Source organism: Achroia grisella, unplaced genomic scaffold, assembly GCF_030625045.1.
Source record: "Achroia grisella isolate CSIRO2021 unplaced genomic scaffold, CSIRO_AGI_Agris_v1 utg777, whole genome shotgun sequence".
NCBI lineage: Eukaryota > Metazoa > Arthropoda > Insecta > Lepidoptera > Pyralidae > Achroia > Achroia grisella.
This window is the reverse complement of record NW_026713017.1, coordinates 344,601-364,333: the sequence shown is the minus strand read 5'-3', so window position 1 is coordinate 364,333 and position 19,733 is coordinate 344,601. Positions and strand designations below refer to the sequence as shown.

The following is a 19,733-nucleotide window of genomic DNA, read 5'->3' as shown; positions in this document are numbered from 1 at the left end:
AATAGCTCACCCTTTCCCAAATTAATGGCACAGCGCATACCACGAACAAAATATTTCATTATCCTCGTTACGAAATATTTGGCTCCTTTTCCTCAACAACTATGCAGTATTATAGAAGGCGAATGATGGAATGACCTACATTATTTTAGACCACCCAAATGCCTGACCTTAAAACCAAGTATATTAAAAGGTTGCTCGTAATCGAAAACTGTTCACACTTCGACAGTTATTACGATTAAATTTGAAAAACCTTGATTATTTTCTTGGATGCAGTAAAAACAAAATACCTCTTTTTCTGTAAAAAGTCTCAATTTGTATCAGTATTAACTGTAGTAACCCATTAAAAAAAAAGATAAAATGATAACACATTCGTGTGAATTGCAAATTAGACTTTTGTTTTTTTGTTATGGAAATGCATTCGAATTTTTATATACTGTATACATATGGCAGGGTAGATTCTATCCCTGAATAATTCTGTTAGAAGTTCCGACCGCTGCGTTTCCGGTCCATTTAACTGCGTCATACAACTGTATGACACAGCCCTATCACTGTGATAAGGAGTTGCTCATGTACACCTGGTAGATATCTTTTCTTTAGCAAAATCTGATTTAAATTAGTGTGTAATTTAGATAACATTCATACCGACGATGACCTCGATATTCCAGCGCTTTGGCAAACCGCCTTACTTTCCATGGTCGTGGGTTCGATTCTCGCTCGATACAAATTAGTAATTATGAGTTTGCTTGTTAGTATTAGTCTGGGTGTTTTCTATTATATTTCCAAAACATCCACAACACAAGTTTCAGATTACATGGCGATATCTGAATTGTACTTTGTTATTATTATTATGATTAGCTTGGAAAACTTTACTTGTTGTAAAGTTTTCCTTCTAACATCCTTTTATCTTGTAGGGTATTAAAAAGAATACAAGATTCGAAAGCAAACTTAAAGTACCATTAAAAGGAAAGGTTTCCATAAACTTCCAACAAAAGTATTACGAGTTAACTCATGAAATATTTACGCAAGTTACCAACTAGGTGTGAATGAAAAGTCAAGTTTTGAGACTTATTCACATAATCCGCCCCGCGAGTGCCCATGCATATCATATTGTTTGCCCTGCCATTAGAGTTTAGTAGAATTCAGGGCTGCCAACATTAAAACATACAGCTTTAACCGAACAAATAAAAAATCTGTTAAAATCTCGTATGGTACTTATTGGCTTTGTGGCGTGACATTGCATTTGTGCCTTTCTACCTCATATATCATGCAGTATTCTGAAGAATTGTTAGCACTAACACTAGCTGCTGAATTTCACTTTCGTAATACCTGCCGGAAATTAAATACTATCTTGATCATCTAAATAAAAGACGGTCCTCCGCCGTGTGTTTTTTCAGAAACTTTTAGGCCATGCTTAATCCCATTGTAGAATCATCTTTCAAGTATTAAGGTATTTCCAAGAAGCGATACTATATTGAAACCTTCAAGAAAAGTGCTTATTCCTTCCGACGGCAACGTACTTGTAATTCCCCTGGTGTTGCGGGTGCTCATGGCCGGCGGTAATCACTTACCATCAGGCTCTCTAACCTCGTACATCACAGTATTTTATAGGACATAATCCTGTACTCACTTTTACAATAATATCAATGTACTCGTACCGAAGGTCTAAAATCGCGTATTTGTACGAGGATCCTCATACAGTTGGCATCCCTGGTAGAGTTTGTGGCCTGTGTAATTGGTATAACTGCTGTTGAACTTGTTATATTTGCAGAGAGTGATTATGATAGTAACTTATAACAATAGTTATAGTACTGTAGTATTTGACGACCGTCCACTAGTGTTGCCAGATGACAGTATCACAGTATTTTATAGTGATTATTTCTCAATCTTTTTGTCTGTTTTTGGTTTTATATGACTGAACGGCTGAACAGATCGTCGTGTAATTTGATGTGAAAATAAATAATATCACTAGTACAGAGGTAGAGTATTTGTTATCCTAAAAAAGGGTTGAAAAGGGAGGAAAGTTTACAAGGACGCGTAATTATAAAAATGAATACATATCTTCATATTTTCACAAAAAAAATATTAGCTTCCCTGTACATCCCATTTTCGTGAATTGTCTTACATGATTTTGCTAATAAGGTTAATTAATTGTGATGTTATATTAGTTATTATCATTGTATTCATATATAAGAGTTCCCGTAAGGGTGTATAAGACATACTCAATATATATGTTCAGATATGTATATACTATATATGACAGACCGTCATAGTTTATCGGTTCATTACCCCGACTTACACTCAAAAGGTCGAGATATCTAATCTGGTCTATACAAAAAAAGAAACTTTGTTTCAATTTATATTTCTGACTGATTCGCTTTTCTGTGAAGCAAACACTGATAACAAAACCAAATATTAATCCGAAAGACGACGATAAGTTCGCTACCTGCCACATTGGATTCAAAGATACCCAGCGAGAAGTGGGCATGTCAAGTTGTACGTTCACCACAACAGTTGACAATACCACTGATTACACCAAATAAGACAACAGTCATGATGATATGTTTTTGTTGTTATCGCCATCTTTCTGATTAAACTTGTTTATATTATTGAGCACCAGAGAGTCCCTCAGTATTATATATTGACATACAAATTGTTTTGGTATCAACCAGAACTTCGAAGAGATTCGAACTCACCACCTTCGACGTTCAAACAATGCTAGTAAACTACTTCAGGTATTTATACAGTGTGTACAAATATCAAAATGTCAATATCTATTTAGGTGTGCAGTAAGAGTAGGTACATACTCCTGCTAATTACTTGTTTACAAAATCCTTGATACAGTAAAGGTAAGGGACGTTCTTGTCTAACTAATTACAATGTAAACAAAACTACCAACCTTACTAATTCAAGAATAGCATGTACGATAGATACACATCATATATTTACTACCTCTGACTTAATTACCTTACGCTGTTGTAGAATGTTTGAAACGGTATTAAATCTATAATTTTGCAATTATCTACATGCAATTGTCATAGAAAATCCCAAAAACTCATCGTTTTTGATCTGTTACAATTGATAATTGTTAGTAACAGCGTTACATAATTAATCTTTTGTTTTCGCGAGATAGTGGGAACGAGTGATGAATTTTAATGATTGTAGGCTAGAACCGATGGATTTATTAAAACTAAACCGTCTACATATCTAATTAAATTATTGTTTTGTTATAAATATAAAAATCAAATGCAGAAAAAAATTAACAAGGAATAACATGTCACGTAATAGGATTTATTTCTTATGTAGTGGGATTAATAAAGGTTTATATACTTTTTTATGTACATAACTTTTATTTATCATTCCTCAATATTAGCCACAACTCAGCATATTCGCAACACCACGGATTCCAGCTCTATATAACACATTTATTAGTTGTGTCTTTTTTAAATAAATATTTTAGTAAAATATATATTTTTATAATTAAATAAATAAACAAATATTTGTTTAAAATTAACAGGGTCTCGAGATTAAAGGCCAGATGGTATTCTGTCCTGAGTCTGATTCTCTGCTTTTTGTGGGGTCTCCGTTCCTGGATGGATTGGAAGGTCTTACAGGAAGAGGTCTCTTCATATCGGATATACCTCTCCACGATGCAACCCGAGATGTCATACTTGTTGGAGAACAGGCACGGGCTCAGGTTTGTATAAATTATTTTTTTTATGGATTGATATAGGATAGTGGATCCTGGCAAGGCTCCGTTGGAGCATACGATAGTATGAGGATGAAGCTATGTCAGTCAGTTAACACATCGTGGTGATTTCACCAGTTGATAATTCACGGGGGATAGCATAAAGGTCACGCTTAGCCATGTGTACTCTATGTGCGGCATGTCATGTACTACACTAAGTAAACTCCAAAGCAGTACCACGTATCAAACAAAAAAGATAATTGTTATTAATATAATAATCTATTATTATTACAGAGTATGAAATTATGTTAAGTTAGTCTTCACGAATGACAAGTGAAGTTACTTGCTTTGCCCATCCACAGGACTAACTTATGTCTCCATACTTACAATGGGTGTTACATTGTATTGGGGAATTTATACATATATAGAATAGTTCACCATTGCAATTTAATAAAATATGTAAAGCTTTCACAGACGCATTCTAGTTTACGTTCTCTTATCGTGAATTTGATAGCTAATGAGCACAATACAAACATTCATATCCAAGATTATATCTGTCCTACATTTCTGAAGTAATAAAAAAAATGTTATATATAATAGCTGTGTATCAACAGGACGGTTTACGGAGAAGAATGGATAAATTAAAGAATTCAATAGAAGAAGCAAGTAAAGCAGTGGACAAGGAACGAGAGAAGAATGTCAGTCTTCTCCATCTTATATTCCCACCGCATATTGCTAAACGATTATGGTTAGGTAAGTTATTCATATAGTGAAATTTCAAATATTGGAAGTTGTGACATTTTTTTACATAACTGGGATGCGAAATAAGTGAAGGCCCATCTGATGGTACTTTTTTTTTCGGACTATTCTAATGCTGTTGGCCGCAGCCGGCCTACACAGCTTCACCGAAAGGACTTATGGAGCGGCTGAAGACCAACTCCCGCCTGACGGATACGACTTAAGTTTACGAAACACGTAAATGTACTTTTTTTAAAAATTCATATAATAAAACAGCCAGACCAATACAAACTCATGAATACAAATGTTTGAATCGTGCGAGGAAAGAACCCGCGACCATCGGAGGTAAGATGGTGTGCTAAACCGCTAGACCACCGAGGTTGTTTTAATAATGTACATGAATAAATGTTGAGTTTAAATATTATTCAGAATTCACTTGATGATTATTGGCAGCTTCATTCATATTCAGCGGCATTACTTCGCTATAATGTGCTAAGTGTTACATTGAACGACTTATCTGGGTTACTGGATCACGTTGAAGTTAAATCGATAGACGGACAGACAGACTGTTTGTACTGTTTTTGTCTACATTTAATTTTTAATAAATTTCATACACAATTTGTTGATTGAGTTGATTGTTGTTGAATAAATGAGAATGTTTCTTCGTTGACTCTTAACATTAGAATTGCTTATAAATAATAATAATAGCTCAGGATAATTCACACAGAACCATCTATAAACCCTAGCTAAGCAGATCTTTCATACAGTACTACACAACTGCTGGAAATACTTAGATACACTTATTTTTTCTAAATACATACATAGTCGAAAACACCCAGAAAGCTACAAATAATCACACTAAAGTATATAAATGTTTTTACCGTGCGAGTAATCGAACCCACGACCATTGGAAGTAAAGCGGTGTGCTAAACCATTAGACCACCAATACCGTCAATGTAATTAATGTTCCAGAAAACATTAAAAAGTATTCTGTTTTATCTATAAATACAAAGTTTACAGTTTTTTTTTTTATACAAGTATAAAAATTCTATCTAAAAAGGTCACTGAGTTTGTTCCTTCGTTGTCTCTTATTAATACAGTTGCTCAAGTGTTGTTACGGATGATAAACCTCCAACTATACTTTATATAGTGCCTCGTGGCTTAGTGGGTTGCTACCCCGACTTACACTCAAAAGGTCATAAGTTTAAATCTGACCGACAAACACACAAAGTTATTTTGTTTATATTTCTGATACAGATATGATCAAAAATTTCAGAGATGTATCCTGTACCTCTACCATATCAAATATACAAAGTTTAATGTGTCAAACATTCTCTATTGACAAAATGTCTCTCTTAACTCTTTTCAAAGAAATCCGACTTTCACAGATAATATTGCAAAGTATCCTATCAACAAGTATAAAAACTCTAAAAAAGTCTCTCAATCGAAGTCGCGTGTAAAGAGTTGTTCTTGTTGCAAATTTTTTAAAACTGCACTAAGCAACAAGCAAAAGTTCGTTAAACTTATATAAGCAATATAAGTTTACTTCTTAACATCTTACTCTATCTTAACATCAGTACTATCTCGTTTGAAGTTAGATAATGTTTATATGACTTGCAAAACAACATAAAACTTTTAGAAGCTACGAGTTGCGCCAAGATTTATAAAATGTTTCTGCTTCTTTTGTTCACTAGTTATTTTAATACTGTGTACAGTTTTACAATCGTGTCTCAAAGTTTTTTATGAGTGTATAATACATATATTTGATGCTTATGCATGTTCAGTTTTGTCGAATCGTTATGTGTCAATAATAATATATTTTCTATATTTAAATTATACGAATAATACTTCAACTAAATCCATGTTTTCAAATCACTGGATAAGAGGTATACCATTTAAGTCCTTGGCAACGTATAAGTGGTATCGCAGTTATATATGATAACTTGATGCACATAGTGCTGATAATGTATATATCCGACGGTTACCACTTATCAAGCTATTAGCTTATTTGCCCTTACAATTACTTTAAAAAGTTAAACAATGGATAGGAAATTAGTAGTTGGTTCTGAACGCTATTCAGGGCTTGCAATAATTTTGTTACACTATGTATAAATTTGGCACTAATAGAATAATACAGCAATGTTAAAAACATTTTGAATGAAAAGGACATGTAAATTCTTTTACAGTTCCAAGTCGTTATTTATTTTAAACTAACATTTGTTAAAAAAATATATTGTCATTGTATACATACTTGTAAATATTATTCATATTAACATTTTTTCTAATAAATAATGTTTTATATTGTAGTTATATAAATACCTTTAAATATTACATCTTGCATCAATTTTACGACGATATTTTACATGAAAATGAAGGTTATCTGAACATTTTAAGTGGTCAACCGTTAGGTGCCGCCATCTTTACGACCCTGCCTCCATATTTGATTTTATGCGCCCATCCGCGATTTCACGACCATCACGTGTGCTTGAATATTTAAATTCTTAAAAAGCCACAATGTAATGTTTCAGACTTAAAAAGATGCGATGGTAATATTTACCGTTGTAAACTTTGGTCAAAATCTGCGTTCTTTTTTTGCAACTATTTCAGCTATCAAGCAGCTAGCCTTTTATGCTACAATAAGATGGAGCCTGCCCTATATCACCTACAGGATGGGCTAACGCCGCCGGTACTGAGCTAGTTATGCTAACGCTCTCGTGATTTCAGCAATGGCGCTAGTAGTGGTAGTACACCCTGTGGTTTTTAGTGGCTAAGAATCTCACACACACCCTCTTCAACACTCCGGATGGGAGAACGGCCTTTTATAGATTTTTCCACACGATAAAAAAACAGGCATGTAAGCACAGTGCAACCAGGCTGTTTTTTTATCATGTTTTTTTATTGAATAATGAAAAATTACAGAATACGAAGTCATGACATCTTAATGGGTATTACGAACTTGATGTGATGATGCGGTTCATGTATATGAACGACTGTTACTATTATACTTACCGTCAGGTATTGCGGTCTACTTGACTTAGAATCGATTTATTTAGTTTAGCAAGACATTGGTATACCTCGAGGCAGCGTCATCTGACAGGCTATATCCCCCGGGCGAGTGGTCGAATCTTTGAAGAATTCTCTTCGTTAAAAAGTCTTTGTCGTTAATATAAAAAGAAATCATAAAGGTGATATAAACAACGTATCCCACGTTGCGTGTGGCAAATAACACCTGCACTGCACAAGCGTCAATCAATAAAGATTTAACAATGTTGCAGTCTGGCATTAATTGCTTAATGACTTGATCGCTTTTATATATTACCATTTGTTTATTACCAGTATTATAAATTCTTATTAAGCAGGCTTTTTCTTATAAGAAAATTCTTGTAACTTTAGTTTGAGTTTATTAATTGCTTTGAGATTAGCCTTTGTGAAAAGTCATACGCGTGTTTACCTCAGTTTCACCTATTTAGTCGCAAGGAAGTTGTGTTTTGCTTTTAATCTAAGATTATTCTGTAATATCACTACCTTTTTCTTTTAAATAGAAATAGCTAGTGAAATTACCAGATAAGAGGTATGATATTTTACTTCTCTGAAATGGCAATTAATGTATGGAATTACGGGCGTTTAACATAAACAACAATCAAAATCAGTCAAGCCGACGACATGATAGCGTGATATGTGTTTGTCCATATAGGCGACGGTTACCACTTACCACGAGATGCTATTTCAGTTATTCGGTGGTCTAGCGGTTTAGCATAACGCTTTATTTCTGATGGTCGCGAGTTCTATTCCTTGGCGGTACTAATGATTATTTGTATCGGTCTTTTTGTATAGGTTTCAAAGGCAACACCCAGACCGATACTAGATTTCCAGATTACTAGATTATTTAAAAAGTGTATCTATGTATTAATATCAATCGTCTAGTGCCTATAACACAAGCTCTTCTTAGCTTGAGACTAGATGGCGCTATGTAAATTGTCCTGAAATATTATTATTAATTAATATACTAAACCATATATTTCTTTCTTTTATTGACATTTTATTTTCAATATTACTTAGCTATTATATATATATATCCATATTTCATATAAATTTTTAGAAACCATATTATTATCATCTTATTTTGCAGAACTACTTGACTATTTCTCATCTATATTTTAAAAATATTGTTGCTATAAAACAAGTTTATAGATATATCTCTCATCACTAAAATAAACCAACTTTTCCCATATAAAACCCATTAAAAATTTATGTGGATAACTTCATTATAAGTCATCAGAGGCTGTACTTAATTTCTTAATATCATAGGCTATCAAAACTTACTACAGAATAGCTAATCTATATATATGAATAAAAATAATAAACGGTTATTTCAATATTACAACTAGACACCTATTTGTAATATTGAAATAACCGTTTTTTACTACACGCATATGAATATAAATACGGTACATACACCAAACTAAGATTTCTTACAATTTTTGTCTGTCTGTCTGTTTGTTCCGGTTAATCTCTGAAATGGCTGGACTGATTTTGACGAGACTTTTATTGATAGGTAGCTGATGTAATAAGGAGTAACATAGGCTACTTTTATTTTAGACGACGAACAGACGACGACAACGAAATTCGATCAATTTTCAATGAACTTAAAAGAGATTGGAAATTTAATTTCTATTTTTGGAAGTAGGTATATTATGCGATATACGTTTTGTGCAAATTTTGCATAATGTTTTTTTTTTCCAAAGCTTACTATTGCAAAAGTTGTAGTGTGCTTATTTGAATTCATAATGCGGTTTTTAGTAGTTAAAAATCCCATACATTCCGCCATCCTTCCGGCGGTGGGACGGTCTTTGGAGATTTATTGAACATATTTTTCTTATAACACTGAAAAATTAATACATCTCCATCTAATCCCACGGTAAGCAGAGCTTGTGTTATGGATAACTGATATAAATACTTAGATACTTTTTTTTTGTAAACACATACTTAATATATATTGAAAACACCCAGACCGATACAAACAATCGTACTCATGAATACAAATGTCTTGCACCGTGCGAGGAATAGAATCTGCGACCATCGTAAATAAAGTAGTGTTCTTAACCAGTAGACCACCGAGGCCATCAAAATGTACCTCGTAATAATCAGCTCTGTATAGAATATTACGTACATATTATATATACATTCTCTTATCTCATTAATTTAGATCTCAATTGTACTAAAGTCTATTGAAGTCAAAACAATGACACTTTCGTACATGTTCCTAGATATATTGAATCTCAATCTCCAATTAATTAACACCCTCCATCCGTTTAACTAAATGTAATTCAAGATTTAGAGGAACTGTATTTCAATATTGTGGGGTGATATTTCATTAAGTAACAGCTGTGAAATTATTTAAACTCATGAAGACTGGAAAAGAGAAACACTGTTTGATTTTATATTTATAACTAGCTGTTCACGCGACTTCGTCCGCGTAGAATTTAACTTTATTTTTCTAAAATAAAAGTAGCCTAAGTTACTCTTTCTTATATCAGCTACCTGCCAAAAAAAATCCTGTCGGTCCAGCCATTTCAGAGATTAGCTGGAACAAACAGACCGACAGACATAAAAATTGTAAAAAATGTTATTTTGGTGTATGTACCTTATTTATATTCATATGCATGTAGTAAAAAACGGTTATTTCAATATTACAAACTGATACTCCAATTTTATTTATATGTATAGATGGATCCTGAATATATTGAAATAATAATACATATTTAGATAAAGGTGTAATAAAAATGGAAGTTCTTTAAGTATTTTTTCCGTTACAAAAAGGTACCTTATAAAAATAGTAATAAAGTACAAGAAACACGAGAAAGACGGGAAAGTACGTAGTTTATTAAACAGTAATTGATCGGTTTGTGTTGAGAAACTCTTTTAATATTAATATATTTAGAGTTTATGTTTTGTATTCTGTAATCAAAATTATAAAAAATTCTATGCAAAATTACCTGGATATAAAAATGTCAATTCACTGTCTCTATAACTACCAATAAATTATTTATCATATTATAAATTATATAATGTGCCTATCTTCCGTTGTTAGTTTGCCGTGGGTTTTAATCTCTCGTACAATATAAATATTTTCATGAGTTAAGCATATAGGTGTCGTGTTTTATATATATATTAGCTGACCCGGCGAACTTTGTTCCGCCTTAATGGCAATAAATAAGCAGATTTTTTTTTTAACTGGAAAAAATACAAAAAAATTAAATACCTACATTAATCATTCATAATTATTTCTGTATTTTAGTACATTGGTTGCTCTTCATTTAAGTACCTTGTGATACACGACATTTTTTGTTTTATTATCAGGCGCAAAAACAAACAACGCAGATGGTCTTCCGACCCGTGAACATGCCACGTATAATTGACCATGGGAAAAACATGAATGTTCTAGATTTAAACCACAAACTTTTAAGGATTGGCCTTGTGATTTGTTGATGGTCATGACAAATGCAAGACGTATCGGAAATTGAAGTCTTTTAAATTCAAACGGCATATCTGTTGGGATCATCGGTATCCTCGGAATGAGAACTTCCTCACCTTTGAATTTTCCTATCATTATCGTAGCGTAAATTACATTGTTAATCAATTTTCTAACCACCAAACGCGTACCGTTGAAAGAAAGAAAGAAAAATATTTTATTCAGTGCAATGTAAAATGTTGCACAGTTTTGGTTGGTTTATGTTTCGAAGCATGATTACTACGGAGCCAACCTTTAGGCGTAAATTGTGCGGTGGTAAGCCAGGCACGTCCAAAGAGTTTAAAAATTCAATTGGATAGTTGGTGGCTTCATCTTCATTTGTGACGCAGTCAATAGATTTGAATGAATGCATTGTTCCAATGATCTTATTTTGAATTATGTAATTTAGGTCATCTACATCTTTATTCTTAGCCGTAGAAATAGTTTTATTATTGATTTCTTACAAATATCAAATTGTCATTCATACATACGTCATTATACATACATAGCTGTCATTTGCGTTTTGTTATTCCAAGTCTGATTCTTTTTTGTTATACCACGTTTTATAGTGACTGACGTTTCATATCAAGTCACACGGGAATGCTGTCGAACGGGATAAAAAGTATCCTATGTCCTTCTCCTGGCTCTAAACTATCTCCCTGCCAATTTTCAGCTAAATCGGTTCAGCCGTTCTTGAGTTATAAGTGGAGTAACTAACACGACTTTCTTTTATATATAAAAAAAAAAATAAAAATAAATAAAATAAATAAAAAAAAATAAAATAAAAAAAAATAAAAAAAAAAAAAAAATAAAAAAAAAACAAAAAAAAAAAGAAGATAGATATATATTTACAAAAAAAATGTATTTAAATATTTCTATAACTAATTTAATATGTATAGTAGAAGTTCTGCTTAGTTAGTGACTAGATTGCGTTATTAAAATTGTCCTGGGTTAGTATATATTAGTGCGGCTTTGCTTTTTACCTATCAATATATGTATTCAATTTAAGTTTATTCATTGAAAACTTCGGATCAATTAACGTTTGTTCAACGCCCGCTTTGTCCGAGCGTTTTAAGCTTACCATGGGGGATTTCAACTTGTTTGTTATGTATAAACACAGTATATGCAAAGTCTTTGAAGCGTTTAAACAAAACATTATGTAAGTTGACACATAAGTTTAATGGAATGTAGTAGATTTATAATAACGCGTTACCACCAAAAATTTTGTATAATTCACAAATTAATGTAAATATTGGTAATATTTATGTGCTAAGTAAGTAATCACTGTATCTTATTGCAAAGATCACAATAAAATATAACCTAAACAAATAACGTAGGAATAAATAATAAAATATATTTCAAATTATTTTATTCATTTGAATTTGAAATTCGAATCCACATTTTTTAATTTTGTACTCTGCGCACAATGGCTGCCTGTAATGATATATGTACTTATTTGCGCGCCAAAATCAATAGTAAGAATATTGAAGCTACAAATATTAATACATGATCACTTTTAAAATTCTAAATTTTTTCATTAATATATCCACTATTTTCTGTATTTGTTCAAACATTTTTTATCTGTTTATGTTTTAAAATGTCTTCTTATCGTTTAGGAAGAATTAATAAAAAATTTAAATAACGTCAACTGAGTATGGCTGAGCCTTATGATAAGAAAATTTGTGGTCAGCGGTTAGTCATCTAGTAACTACGTAATAATAATTTGAGTATTTTTTTCAAGGTGAGAAGATAGAAGCGAAAAGCCATGATGATGTCACGATGCTATTCAGCGATATTGTTGGCTTCACATCCATCTGTGCAACAGCGACCCCCATGATGGTCATAGACATGCTGGAGGATTTATATTCTGTATTCGACATATTCTGTGAAGAGTTGGATGTATATAAGGTAAAATTTTATATTTAATAGATGTATACTGAGCAAGTAATCACTACGTTTTTAACAGCGTCATTTGAAACGAAATATTTGATTAGAGCTGTATGTGTTTTTTACTATATATTTTTACATATAAATTATAAATTAACCATTACGGTTATTTGAAAGCAATCAAATAACCGTAATGGTTATGGTATAGATTAATTTTGAAGGTTTTCATTTCCAAAGCCGGACCATATCACTTTGATTAATACATTTTTGTACGAAATTGTATTAGACTTTTTTAGAACAACAAAATAAGATATAAATCCTTTTTTAACATTATTTCTAGTGAGCTTACCTATATAATGTATTTATGTGCAACAAATAATATAAAAAAAAACATGTTCACTAAAAGTCAGAAGCATTATCAATTGTTGATATCATGATGAATGCTACACTTGACGTTGTTAAATTTCCTAGGTATATGTGAAACTAAACGTGGTAACTAGCGAGCCTATCGCAGTCTTTCCAATTAATATTTAGTTTCTCATCAGTCATTTTTTCACTGTAGAGATGGTCATAATTACATAGTATGGCTCAAAGTCGCAGTGACTATATACCATTATAATATAGTATTAAATGTTAACAAAATCCGATAGATTACCATGCCCAATCAGGTGCCCTATCGCGTCGTGCGTACACCCTTTAGTATACCTGGGATATATTGGGCTTGAATAGGCCGAGCGCCATTCCTAGTGCTTCACTCGTCTATTAGACTAGGTAGCAAATCCTATTAGGTTTTGACGTAACGAAACCAATATAGTATATGTTTTCTTTCTATATCGTTGACAATGATCCCTCTCCTGAATTTATTCGGGGAAATAGTTTACGCATACGGAAACTATACGACGGCGTCACGTCATATCAAAAGTTGGATAGGCAAACTAAAGTGAAAATGTCTCACATACTATGATACGTATTGGATGAAATGAAATATCATATATTCTTTTTATTCAAATATACCAAGAGAAATGTGGGCATCAAGTGTTTTGTTCACCATAATGATGATTTTTTTCCCTGACTGCAGTAGTCAGAAAAATATATAAATAAAATCCTATACTAAGCGGGTGTAAATATAGTAGAGTACTATTTGGAGAGATATGTCATTTCATAATAATACTATGATATCGGTATCCTATTATATATCTTGGTTTAACAATCATGAAAGTATATTATTATTAATTTTTTTTAGTTTGTACAGTAAATGTATACCCCGTCACCTAAAGCTATCACAAGTTTTTATGTCAAATTTTAAAGTTGAATTAAAATGATCCTCGAAATGGGTATAAACTTAAAACATTAAAAAATATTTTTAAAAATACAGTCACGTATCAAATATTCATCGGATTTTCGATTTAAATTCCAATTTTAAATCCAATTCATCGAATTAGTTTTTGTATAACCGAAAAGCAATGTGTTTCTGAATGCACTTTTTTCAATCACATAGTAATTAAGTGTCGGAATATTTTCATACTGTAATAACATTACTGCAGTGAAACGTTTTTATAACAGCTTAAATTACCTGGATATAAAAAGTTAATGCACATAATTTAGCTCTGAAAGTCCTTGGGTTTACAATGTAAAGATTATAAAGTAGCACATAATTCAAATAAATGACTTGACGACAAAGCGTGGCTTTCAAAACTTAACGACCTGATAACGTAAAACAATAGCTCTCCTGTAATTAAAATTATAAGATAACTTAAGTTCCTTAATGTTTGTTGTACTTGTGAAATCTTATAAACGCGAAAGTTTGTGAGTATGGATGGATGTTCACGCAAAAACTACTGAATGGATTTTATTGAATTTTTTTAATATTATAGCATATAAATCAGAATATTACATAGGCTATAATTTAAAAAGATTATTATGTGAATTGGGCGAAATATATCAGCTAAGTATGATGCTGACAAAGTTGCGCGAGACAACTAGTATTACATAATGGAAAGATGTTTTTAAATAGCCTAGTTTTATTATCTAAGTAAATTTTACTTTAATGAAAATGTTACTTATTGTTAATAGGTGGAAACTATAGGCGATGCCTATTGCGTTGCTAGCGGTTTACATAAGAAAATAGATACACATGCGCCTCAAATTGCATGGATGGCGTTACGTATGGTTGAAACTTGTGCAGAACACCTCACACATGAAGGGAATCCCATTAAGGTATTTATAAAAGTGTACTATTGTTTTTTTTCTCATGTATTGTGGCACAAAATAGTCGAAACATTTTTTTCCCCACAACTCTAATACTATTGGCCCCAGCTTTTACAGTTTCACCAGACGATAGAGGGAGAGTGTAGATGGCATTCGAAACCCGCGGACTTATGGAGCGGCTAATGGCAACTCCCGCCTGACAGAAACGAATTTAATCTGGGGGTACTGCCAGGGGTCCGAACCTTGGCTTAGGCTGTCGTAATTTCGATCCTCGTTTGAATCGGACGGGGTTCGATCGGAGAGAGGTCAAAACTTATATCAGTATTGAAATAAACAGTGCCGAAACTTAAAGTAAGCAAATAATAATTAAATATTAGAAAACTAGTTGGCAGGATATAAATCTGTAATATTAGTATAAAATCTGTTGAATTAGTATTTTTGGAAGTATTTGTTCCATCTGTAAAATTTTACATTCCTATTAAAAGATAAAAAACTTTTAATCAAGCTTTTAGAAAAAAAAATTTTTGATTGGATAGAAGAAACTAAAAGGAAGTGATTACTCGATTAATAGTGTACTTAATCACGTTTTGTATTCGCAATATTCACAAATATATTATTTATGCACAAAAATAAAAAATATATATAACTCTTGTAAAATTTGAAATGACGGCTAATTAATAGGAAAGAAAATTAATTATTTAGAAACTTTGTGTACACTTGACACTTCCTAATTTTTATCATTGATACATTCATAGCTAAATGATTTCCTTTTTTTAGACTAAATTGTTGAACAAACTAACGAACCACTTGATGGAATGTGGCGTTCAACCCTTGTAAACATGAAGAATACAAAAGACATCGTAATTATGTGGTGCAAGATGCAGGACTACGGTATTATATGTCCATATACCACGGTGGTCTAGCGGTTTAGCCCACCGCCTTACTTCCGAAGGTCGCTTCGATTCCTAGCACAGTGCAAACATTTGATATTGATATTTTTTACTTTTTTATACAGATGCGTATTGGTCTTCACACCGGGACAGTGTTAGCTGGTGTGGTCGGCAAAACAATGCTGAAGTACTGCTTGTTCGGGCACAACGTTACACTCGCCAACAAGTTCGAATCTGGCTCTGAACCATTGATGATTAATGTCAGTCCCACTACGTATGAGTAAGTGCTTTTTTTTACGTAATTAGAATGGCAAACAATCTTATGGTCCACCTGATGGTCAGCGGTAACCGTCTTCTATATACATAATAACAGAAAAATACTATAGACATCACCAGTTATATGATCGCCGCTATACCACTCATGCGTTGCCATTCCAGAGAACTAAGATGTCATGCCTCTCTTCTCCTATAATTGCACCATACAATCGGAATACAAGATGGAAAGCATCCTGCTTGGCGGCTAAAGTGGAGTACTCATCAGACTCTGTTAATTTTTTGACTTCTTACAGTCTAACTCTGATAATTTTTTGGCGTTGATTTTGTATTCCCTTTTTTGTTTCTCTTGTGATATGACTAAGTTGTTTTGAGATTTTCTTGAGACAAACTGTTGACTCTGAGGTGTTTATAAACTCCTTTTTTAATATCAACCCAAAACTATTGTGATCCCTAAATAGAGTTGAGAGCTCAACCGGATGCGCCAGTCCAAACCATAGCTTCTTCAACTGCAACTTCTTAATGTCTTTACGACATTTGCTTCTAACTTAATCCCCCTTGGTTAAGTTAGAAGCAAATGCCAAATGTTTTCCGATGTCGTATGTAAGAATGGCCAAGTAAAACTTTATGTAAGGTAGTTATCGTAGATCCAAGCTTTTTTTAAGTTACTATTTGAATGTTCTTGTACCTTATTAAGATCAAAAAAATATATTTTATACCTTATTAAGATAAATACTTAGAAAATATGAAAAGGGTCGTATAGAATACGAGGAAATAGCTATACAGCAAGTCAAAACTTTTATTACAAACACAGTCATTGTTAAATGTTCGCAAATCCTCCATTTGTTAATTTTGAAGCTTACAGATCCTTTTGTAGTCCGCCCCAGTCGGTCCATTGCTGTTACATTTTACTTTGTAATTTATTAAAATACGGTATTACAAAATGTCCATTTTTGTAACATCACGGAACTTGCGACGTGACGGAATTTGAATGGACGTTTTTAAATGAATAGATGTTGTTTTACTGAAATTAAAATAAATAATATGGTAGTAGGTAGGTAGGTACGTGTTTTATTTTATTTAAAAACTAGCTACTTGCCCCGGCTTCACCCGGGTGTACATGTTTTATACATATAAACCTTATTCTTGAATCACTCTATCTATTAAAAAAAAAACTCTTCAAAATCCGTTGCGTAGTTTTGCATACATAGGGATGGACAGACAACGACAGCGACTTTGTTTTATACTATGTAATAATTAGTACCTAACAAGAAAATGAGTATTCAGAGAGTTTGTGTAGAAATATTTGCAATTATACAACTAAATATACATCTTTAGAATCTTCTCTTTGCATAAAGATTATTTTTAACAAACTTCTAACATAGGAAGTTTCACATAGGATATATTATGTAGTATTATATCAAATTATTTGGTTTTGATCATTGAAATGAAAGGTTATACACTCATCAGTTCTAAAATGCTACTCGTACTTAGACTACTTTCATTTATATTATACATATACCTTCAGTAGATTTTATTCTGTCTCATCTAGGTTGTCACAAATGAATGTAGCGCTGCTTGACGTCAAGATATATTTACCTACATTTCTTCTAGAGAATAATTGTTGAAAATATATTCTTCATTATAGATTAATGTAGAATATTATTCAAAAATTCTTCTCATTCAACTGATAAATCATATAGAACATGAAGTGATACATCAACAAAAACATTGATTAGGCGCGTCCCTTTTCCGTGATATTTCAAATACTTTTTCTCTAATGGATTGGGCTCAATCATTCCATTTGTGACACAGAGACATATCAAAAAGCAATAACCATTTATTTTCATACGTTTCCGTCTTTTTTTATATTAAACTAAAAATATATGATGTTTTACATGGCAATTGGTGTACCGGACGTTTCATACATCGCATATACTCGCTATCATATCACTTAATTCATGTTGAGAAACCGTAGAAATCGTACTCGCTTTTGAATAGAGAAAGTATATTATCTATACTCATAAATACGAACATGTACCTGTCTGTTTGTTACCTTTTCGTGACTAAACAGCTGAATATTTGGAAAACGAGTATTAATGTTTGGAAGAGAATATGAAAAATTTGAAATCTGTTCTCATTTTTCAACACCTGTACGTATACTGAAGGTTGGGCTGACTATGTATTTAGGTATTGTTCACCCTACGACGTATAATAAAAAGTAAAAGAACGCTAAATAAAATAAACTAATAAAGCAAATTTCTAATGCAATAGCTCGGGCATATGACTATACTACCAGATTCACTCTAAATTAAACAGCGGATGTACCGCGACGCATAGCCAGTCTAATATAGGTAGATTTGCATTAAATTTAGTTTTGTAACATATTCCTTTCTTGTAGGTGGTTAATAAAATTCCCGGGGTTTGAGATGGAGCCGAGGGATAGATCGTGCCTACCTAATTCCTTCCCCAAGGATATACCGGGGACATGTTACTTCCTACATAAGTACAAACATCCGGGTACAGACCCGGAGGCGTCGCAGGTGAGTCAGTGTTGCCAGAAATTAGCATACGAATACATAACAACGATTGTTCTCTACATCCTTACTGTAAAGTATTTGCATTTATTGTCTTTGTATAGGATTAGTTTAGGTAAAGTGATTTTCTGTAAAATAGTCAGATTTTATTAATTTGAAATAAATATATAATATCTAATTTAAATTCAGATATCTAAGTTGAACGTTTTAAGATAGTATTAATAATTTTTATTAATATTTAAAATAATATTTTTACTTAATTGCCAACAGAATAGAATAAGACTGTTTAAATTTAAATTTACTTTTGTTATTATATGATTTTCATTCAATAACAAAGCTAATAACTTTATCAGATTTCAGTTTCTACGTTTAACTTATAAAGTTCGAAATATAATACGAACATAAACTGGCTATCCTAATAAACAGTATATTTACCTCATTTATTGAATCTTTCATTAATATAATTTTCTATACTTGTGCTAACAGTAAAAATTTCCAAAAAATGTTACAATTCTTTAATATAATACAAAGAGATTTTACATCAGCAACATTTTCATTTAAAATTGTTTTTATATTGGACAGAAATTGTAATTACAATAAATTAAATTAAATTTAAATCCTAATTTACGTAGATCTATTACAGACCCTTGTGAAATATATTAGAATATAGTCGAAAGCTTTTAAGTATAATTTTTTTAACAGGTTAAACATATACAAGATGCCTTAAAGGATTTCGGGATCGGCCAAGCAAAACCTGGGGATGTCGATAGCGAGGAACCTACTTAGTCGATATTATAAAAACTCGATATTTATATTTAAAAAAATGATCGTCACAACTCACTCAAAGTTAACGGAAACATTGTTAATATTATAAATACTTATCTTAATTGCTTTGTAAACTGTTGATTTGAAAAGTTTGCTCATCAAAATGTTTTTTCGGAGTTTAACACCTCTTATTTCAGTAAATTTTCTAACCTTTTGAAAAAATACTAAGCGATTTTCTC

General features: G+C 32.1%; 1 protein-coding gene across 1 annotated transcript in view; it reads left to right on the top strand.

Moving 5' to 3' along the window:
- The window catches only part of LOC131850598 (head-specific guanylate cyclase), an 84,678-nt gene extending 65,163 nt beyond the window's left edge, over positions 1-19,515 (top strand). Inside the window, exons 8-14 of the mRNA XM_059200893.1 lie at positions 3,515-3,694; positions 4,300-4,438; positions 12,676-12,842; positions 14,895-15,038; positions 16,045-16,199; positions 18,594-18,735; positions 19,432-19,515. Of these exons, the coding sequence (XP_059056876.1) occupies positions 3,515-3,694; positions 4,300-4,438; positions 12,676-12,842; positions 14,895-15,038; positions 16,045-16,199; positions 18,594-18,735; positions 19,432-19,515 (1,011 nt within the window). The remainder of the gene's footprint in view (positions 1-3,514; positions 3,695-4,299; positions 4,439-12,675; positions 12,843-14,894; positions 15,039-16,044; positions 16,200-18,593; positions 18,736-19,431) is intronic.
- The last annotated feature ends 218 nt before the right edge of the window (positions 19,516-19,733 follow it).